At 41.7% G+C, this 7,971-nt stretch overlaps 2 protein-coding genes across 3 annotated transcripts; one reads left to right on the top strand and one right to left on the bottom strand.

The window, feature by feature from the left end:
- The first annotated feature begins 193 nt into the window (after nucleotides 1–193).
- On the top strand, nucleotides 194–6,150 carry asb2a.1 (ankyrin repeat and SOCS box containing 2a, tandem duplicate 1). 2 transcript variants are annotated; one of them, XM_032500513.1, is made up of 8 exons: nucleotides 194–685; nucleotides 3,429–3,598; nucleotides 3,784–3,939; nucleotides 4,049–4,294; nucleotides 4,380–4,551; nucleotides 4,737–5,340; nucleotides 5,439–5,592; nucleotides 5,732–6,150. In XM_032500513.1, exons 1-8 carry the CDS (start codon nucleotides 564–566, stop codon nucleotides 5,860–5,862), a joined length of 1,755 nt encoding a protein of 584 aa, XP_032356404.1. In that variant the 5' UTR covers nucleotides 194–563; the 3' UTR covers nucleotides 5,863–6,150. The 2 variants fall into 2 exon arrangements, with proteins under 2 accessions (XP_032356404.1, XP_032356403.1); XM_032500512.1 differs by lacking the exon at nucleotides 194–685 and adding an exon at nucleotides 2,760–3,129.
- On the bottom strand, nucleotides 6,101–7,928 carry LOC116670141 (protein FAM181A). The gene is made up of 2 exons (XM_032500514.1): nucleotides 7,538–7,928; nucleotides 6,101–7,387 (listed from the first exon to the last, which is right to left on the bottom strand). The coding sequence occupies exon 2, from the start codon at nucleotides 7,327–7,329 to the stop codon at nucleotides 6,562–6,564; it is 768 nt and encodes a 255-aa protein (XP_032356405.1). The 5' UTR covers nucleotides 7,330–7,387; nucleotides 7,538–7,928; the 3' UTR covers nucleotides 6,101–6,561.
- Nucleotides 7,929–7,971: the final 43 nt, after the last annotated feature.

Here is a 7,971-nt window from a genome sequence, read left to right as displayed (position 1 = left end):
TGTGTGTGTGTGTGTGTGTGTGTGTGTGTGTGTGTGTGTGTGTGTTTAACTTTATTTTTGTTTACAAATATACAGTATTTTCTTAGTTCATAAATCATAGTCATAGTTGAGCAAAGAAACTGTAACTCCAGCTTTATTTGTTATTCTTAAGCCAATTTTCTGCTGCATAACTCACTGTAACACTTCACACGACCTCACCTCAGTGTTGCCTCTGGAGCAGCAGAAACAAGTGGTATCAAACACAGTTGAGCATGCCCTTAAAAGGCATTCATCCTTATTGCCTGAGCTGCAGCTCACTGATGTCGACCATGCAGATTTCAGCTCTGTTAAATGAACTTGGTCTCTAATTCATAGAGCATGGCTCTAGAGCATGTGTGTAGTAAACTGTACATGTTGGTTTGTTATCCTTTGTTTTAGGGACTTTGCAATCCTGTTTTTACAATTTCTTGTGTTCTGACTTTGGTTTTCTAATCTGTTGGTCTGAATCTCTGGTCTATAAAGAAGACAGCTGTTGGACACTGTTGGATGTCCAAGTCCTCAGACTGGACAATACAACTCCTGTGATGATCGCAGTCAGCAGATCGAGATCTCTTTACCAGAGACTAAACAATGATGTCAAAGACAGGCTGGCTGTCTTCTCTCTGAGTCTCCAGACTTCAGCCAACTCAACTGTAAACTTGCTCAGGTGAGGAAACAAAATATTACTTTATAAGGCACTTTAGTGTGCACATGCCCAGGATATCTTATGGCAAAACAATCCCTAAGTGAATCTAAAAATGAGTCTTTTTACATGTCAAAAAAGACTTGTGCTCATTTATATATACTATATAAATTGACATAAAATACGTTATACGTTGTCACAGCAATGGATCAGCATAATTAGTTGTCAAAAGAAAACAACAAAACACTATGAAGGGTTTATCTGTGCTGAATATTTTGAATTGTAGTTCTACAGTTTTGGTGTAGGCTAGTTAACACACACTGAGGGGAAATATGACAAAATAACATTCCATTATTATTAGTTATTTCATTTTGGCTAACATACTACAAGTGTTATATCAAAATATGTTAATAAACACAAAGAAAAGAGAAATTAAAAGAAAACACCACTGCTCTGATACTTATTGCCTGCAGGTGGCCTTACTATAAGTGTACATCAGCTTTTACTTACTACCTTATGAGCCGACATTAAAATGTATACATCTGCAGGTCTAAACTGCTGCTATTACTGTTAATTTCATGTAGATGCCACATTTAACTTAACACTGGTCTTAATGAAAACACCTCCCTCTTGTGGAGAAACTGCAGCCCGCTAAAAGTGAATTAGTGAGTATGTCACAAGCCGGAATGAGGTGCTTCACATTTTAAAAGAAACATAAAACACATTAAGCTCATGAGCTCTGCCCAGAGGTCATGACCATGAAATAGTTTGTTACTGTACCCATGTGACTATACCCAATACCTGCTGGTTTGCCTTTAGGGATTGGAATCTTTTAGTAGGAGTTTTTGCCAGACAAACTATGCAGCCAAACCAAATTTATAAAAACTAAGGACACAATTTGCTCATTAGCACCCTCAATAGGGCTTAATTTTGAACCCTTTTAAGAGGCGTATGAGGGGAATCATTTTCTTAAAAAAGTTAAAGCTTGAAGATTAAAATAAAGCCAGTGCTTCACAATTAGGTTTGTGATAAATACCTGGGATATAAAGTTATTTCATTCTCTCTGGCGTGAAAACATAAACACAAACAGAGTCCATGTCTGTAGCTGCCAGTGATGGCACAGAGGTCATGTCCTCAGTATTGTTTCTAGGAATATGGGGTTTTTAAGGAGTTTACATTCTACAAAGACACACAACTTTCATACGGCTGGTTTTTAAAGGCATGATTTGCATATTTTGGATGGGACAGTGTTTTCAGCGTCAGCATCAACAGCTTCTCGATCATCACTTGGGGAAATTGAATTTATTGAAAATATGATTGAAGTTTAAAGCTTTAGCATGTAACTTTTTGGTATTGATAAACGTCTGTTACATTGAAGCCATTGCCATATGAGTTTCTACAAGGCTAATTAAGAATATCAGCTCTCCCTGTATTTCTCAGTATAGCTATGTTCAGAAGATTGTGTCGAACAGTGACTTTCTTGCGCAGAAGCTCGGGTGAAGATGATCACCTCTTCTGAAGAGTCCATCATGTTTTTATACTTCTCCGTGTTCTTCTTGGCTACCAGCAACTGCGGTGGTGGCGCGCAATCACGTAAGCATTAGCGGACAGGGAATGTGTGGACGCGCCGACAGTTTTGTTGTCATTACTAAGAATTCCTCATGAGGGCGACAGAAAGTATGGACAATAGCTTTAATTAAAGACAATGTCAAAAGAAACATTTAATTAAAAGGTTGTTTTTTTTGGTGCGGTAGTAGGGAAATTCAGACTCACGGCCCCAGCATTTCTAAAATCATGGCTACAGCCCTGGTTACTTTAGCCCATTTGATTTTAGGACCACACCGTTACCTCCTTTCTTTGTAAAAATGAAGGACTCAAAACAGTAACATTCAAATAACATTACCAATGGACACAGGTCTGCAATGTCTGTGGCATTCAAAAGTGAGTAGTGCCTGATGGACGATTATGAGTCTGTCTTTAATCTTCTTTAATACTCATTATTATGCCTTCCTTTGTGTATCCCCCTTCCTCCAAAAGTCCCCTTTAAGATAAGTGCTTTTTATTATCTGATTGTCTAATGTGGAAACCAGCCAATGAAATAAGACTTCATGCATAGAAAGACATCTCGGCCTCGGCTGCATTATCTCCAGTGCTGTTCGCCTTATCTGTGGATGTCCGAGTCTCTTGACATATATGGATAAAACCGTCACCCGGCCGTCTCACAATACAATCCCAAAATAATCTGAGGCAGCACAGCTGAGCCCCGCTCGGCGCTGCGCGCTCTGCTTCGCCCCGCTGTGTGAGGAAACACTGCCGTGAAATCTATCATCAGTAATGACGAAATTCAGCTATTCTGAATACTTATCTCAGTTCCGTAATGCTGGAGGTAAATGTAATAATGTTGTGTCGCGACAGCGAGGAGATAGGAGGAGAGGAAACAGTCAGAGCAGCGTAACGTCAGAGCCGGAGTGAGTCTTTTGTTGTTGTGTTTGACACGGGGGCTGCGTGTGTCCTTGTGCGCAACTGAGGTCTCCTGTAGCCTATAACAATAGAAGAATAAGACTAAGACATGTTTAATATTGATTGATTTCATAACATAACATACCAGTTAGAATTGCTTATTTAGGTTTAATCAATCTAATCAATAATCACCTAAATATTAAGATCCATGATTACATCGAAACTACAGCCCTCAAAGTGCTGATGTCTGTCTAAAATTACACTTTACACTCAGTTAAAAGTGTTGGTTTTTTTTGTTCCTTTCAAGGGATGTTGAGCCGGTGGTCTCTGCCATCAGGAGAGGGGATGTGAAGGCTGTTAATGATCTGGCAACATCCGCTCCTCTCAGCCTGCTGAAGGAAAACGAAGATGGGTGGATACCTCTGCATTATGCGGCCTTCTGTGGACAGACAGAGTGTTTGAAGATTCTACTCAGGGGTATGACATTGAACGCAATGCAAACAGTCCATTTGTTCAGTTAAATCACATGGGCTCAGTGTTACAATATGGGAAAGAAAACACAGATCAATTCAAATAGATGTTTTTGGTGCTCTGCACAATCTCAAAATGCTAAATGAATCCCCCAACTAGTTTGTGTGATATGTATATTTTTTTTACTCCAGCCCATCCAGGTTCGGTAGACAAACGGACCTTGCAGGAGCAGACGGCCTTGCTTCTTGCTGTGTCTTGTAAACACTTGTCATGTGTGCAGTACCTTCTGGAGAAAGGCGCCGACCCCGACATCAGCAGCAAGAACAAAGAAACCTCTTTGTACAAAGGTATAGCTGTGAAATCAATTATATGGATAACAGCTCAGAAAAAAACAGAATTGAAAACTGTATAACAGCTAAACAGCTAAATGACATAGTGTCTTTTCTGTTTCTCTAGCATGTGAGTTAGAGAATGTGGACACGGTGAGCCTCATTCTGTCATATGGGGCCACTGTGAACCAGCGTTGTGGTCAGGGTTGGACGGCCCTCCATGAGGCTGTATCCAGGGAGAACACAGAGATCTGTGAGATGCTAATAAGAGCCGGGGCCGCAATCAATCCACCTAATACCTACAGCATCACACCACTTATTGTAGCAGCTCAGCGAGGACAGATGAGGGCACTGTGTTACCTTATTGGGAAAGGTACTCTTTTCTGCACAGAATAATTTTCCTTTTCATGTTTCTGATCCCAATTTAAAGGTTATAAATGGTCAATGCTTTTCTGTAGGTGCAGATGTGAACATGCAGACGTGTGATGGTGTCACAGCGCTGCATGAGGCTAGTAAAAATGGCCACAAGGAAAGTGTAGCAGTGCTGTTGACTAAAAACGCAGATGCCAACAAACCCACCAACTCAGGACTGCTGCCACTGCATATTGCTGCCCAATATGGACACCATGAGTAAGTACTATAATTTGTTAGTCAGGTATTATAATAAAAAAAAATATTGGTGAAGATGTAACATTTGTATTCACATTCAACATGTACAACAGGGTAGTTATTGTGAATTGAGCTGTGATAAGAGTCATATAAACTGCGTTGTATTTGTTGTCTGTATGTGTTTTGTGTCTTCACTTTATGTTCAGGATTGTGGCCCTGCTTGTCTCAGTGACAAGTCGAGCCAGGCTCCGCCACAGTTGTGTCAGCCCTCTCCACCTGGCAGCAGAGCACAACAGACACACCGTGGCAGCTGTGCTGCTGAAGACAGGTGCAGATGTAAATGCTACACTGGCCAACAGTTATTCCATCCAGTATGCTGATGGACGCGCAACAGCCCTCTACTTTGCAATTGCCAACGGCAGCACCGAGACGGCAGAGGTGTTACTGAACGCTGGCGCTAGTCTAAGCCTAGACCCAGTCAGTCCTCTTCTGATGGCTGTACGGCAGGGCTGTATCAGCACTGTGTCCTTACTGCTGGAGAGAGGGGCTGACGTCAATGCCAGAATACCCTCTTTTGCTACTACGTTCCCTGCTGTTGTTGCACTTTGCATGAATAATCTGCCTCTACTCAAGTGCCTTTTGGACACCGGCTGCAATGCCCTGTCTTGTTTTACCTGTACATACGGCTGTGCCCCTCACCCAACATCTGGAGGATCCCACATAACAACTGTTGGTAGCAATGGATATGTTTTGCAGAATGACAACATGTTTCCTTTAAACTGCAGTGAGCTGCCAGAAAGAGAAACACAGGTGCGAAAAATAAGCAAAAATAGTGTTACTGATTTCACAATAACTGACATTTATTATTATTTATTTATGAGTATTTATTTCTGATTTTCTTTTTTCAGTTCTGTGAGTGGATCTCGACATCACTTGTGTGTAAATGGGCAGGACCGATCATAGACTTGCTTCTGGAGCACGTTGGTCATGTTCAGCTGTGCAGCAAGCTCACTGAACTGCTGGACAGCCGAGAAGAGTGGCTCGCTGTGAAGAGGAAGTCATGTAAGCATCTGACAAAATCTTATCATCCTGACATGCAAACGTGTCTCTTTCTGTCTTTCACTTCCTCACACATGCAAATGTAGTCTAAAAATATGCTGGTGAAAATCCACTTTATCTTGTCTCTTTTTCTTGTCCACAGCGTCGCCTCGTCCACTGCTGCACCTTTGCAGATTCAGGATTCGGACCCAAATGGGGAGACACAGACTGAATTCTCTGCCAAGTCTACCTCTTCCAGACAGACTGATCAGATACCTGAGCCTGGCTGACTGATTTGAAAGTGAACTTCAAGCAATATAGGCATCAAGAGATGTGACTAAATTTATCATTTTGTGTTTCTTTTTTTGGCTGCATCTGTTATCTTTAATCTGTAAATGCAATTATCTATGTATAAAATATCTATTTATAACATATACAATGTGACAACAAGTTTCTTTAATCTGTCCATCAACAGTTTTTTTGTAGTTTCACAGAAAAGCTCAATGAAAGCAAAAATGATCTAATGCCCAAAGGAGTTCTGGAATCATTTATTTAAAAATAAAAGTCATTGTGTTTCAAATGTGCCTATCAAACATTACTTTGACAAAGAAAAAGCAATCTATGTCCCACATTCTATTCTCATTGTTGAAAGAGAAAACCGGATGTTCTCATTCATTTGCATGAGGTTTGGTACTAAAAAAAAGATTCTCTGGAGAAACCTAAAAGTAGAAACTTTTGAACTTACTGTCACTTTTCAGATACTTGGAAGGCATCAGACGGCATTTAAGTGAACATGATTTGAAGTTATTTGAAGTTATTCTCATGTGCAACTTAGTCCTTTAGATTTAAACATTACAAATAGAAATAAGTGCTTGAGGAAGTGTCTCGTGTACAAATGTTGACAGATAAAGAGTCGGCTGTGTAGAACACAGAATGAAAACAACTAGTCCTATTTACACAGCTTGTGTGTGACCGATTCCATTAGTAGGATAATTAAATGAATCCAAACACACTGAAGATCGGTGACTGGACGGTGGGTTTGGTCGGTATTGGTTTGACCACAACGTGCGTGTGAATTTTCTGTCCATAATGATGCACAGGTCTCTCTGTGTCCGCTGTTTTGCTCCACAGTCCCAGGGGAGGATGGGGGACAACAATGTGACTGTGGAGGACCTGGTGGCCGTGGTACTGGAAGGGGCAGCAGCCGCACACGCTCACACAGTGATGAGAGGTCAGGTCCAATTTCATAGTCTCTTTATCCGCAGAGCTGCGTCGACTGGACGCAGACAGAGCCTTAGCATCATCACAACTCATTTTCCTCTTTTCGTTTTCACTGCCCTCAGGTGTGCCTGCAGGTTTTTTTTTCAGTCCTAAATGCGAGTGCTCTCTCTTAGTTTGGGTCAACTTAGGTTCCTCCCAAAATGAGGCTGGTAGTTGGCGTTTCCTCATAGGCACCTGCTCCACGGCGCTCCCCACATTCTCCACACAACGAGAATCAGAAATGGCCTTCTCTGTGGCCTTCACACTCTGGTGAACAGTCCCCACTGCTTTGGCACACCCATACTCCGCTGACCTGTGCGTGTGGCATCTTGGGACTCTGGAGTACTTCTGAGAAAAACGCTTCAGCTGTTTCTGCAGATATTTTCTGTGATCCACGGAGCGTCTGCACGGGGCTGACTTGTCCAAGGCCGCTTTGATGTCGCTGGATGCCAGATTCACAAAATTCAGCAACGTCTTGACCTCACTGTCTGCGTTCGCCATTTCTTGCAAAAAACATGTATATCAGTCCATGTTGGTGCTTGAAGTCCACCGCCAATATCTGAAGGGAAATCAGAAAACAAACTTAAGCGTCGCGTAATTGCGCATTTGTCTCTGTTAATTCTGCAATCTAGCCTATACATTGAATGTAATGCCTCTCAATTGATTTTGTTTTCAAATAATAGCCTAGGCCAGATAACCCTTTACTCACTACTGCTGGATGAATCCAGACTCTCTCGAAGCCACACAAACTTATTTCCAGGCTGCAGTAGGAGCACTTCAACAAGTTGAATGAATATAAACTCCTTGTAGTTATGGTGCTTTTCTTGAACCAATCAGCGACCCCAGGCCCCTCACAATGCACCCCAATCAGCCTCCAAGCGCCCTGGTATCGAATTCTTCACCATTACAAATTGTTGTCATGGATATCTGAAAAAGCCGCTGAGGGGATGCGATATTTCTCCTACACGGTGATTTCCGCGCGTTGGCCAAACATCTCCTAAAATCCGGAATTTGCATAAATAAAAACGAGAAGTTTTGCTGAAATAATTATGCATTCTAACTTTATTCTGGAGCTGTTAAAGTTGAGTCTGAAACATAGATAGCCTACCCCAAGAGTGATGTCACATGCAGGATTTGGTGTGG

Source organism: Etheostoma spectabile, chromosome 20 (assembly GCF_008692095.1).
Source record: "Etheostoma spectabile isolate EspeVRDwgs_2016 chromosome 20, UIUC_Espe_1.0, whole genome shotgun sequence".
Lineage (NCBI taxonomy): Eukaryota > Metazoa > Chordata > Actinopteri > Perciformes > Percidae > Etheostoma > Etheostoma spectabile.
Note: the sequence above shows the minus strand (reverse complement) of the source record. Positions and strands in the feature narration are given on the sequence as shown.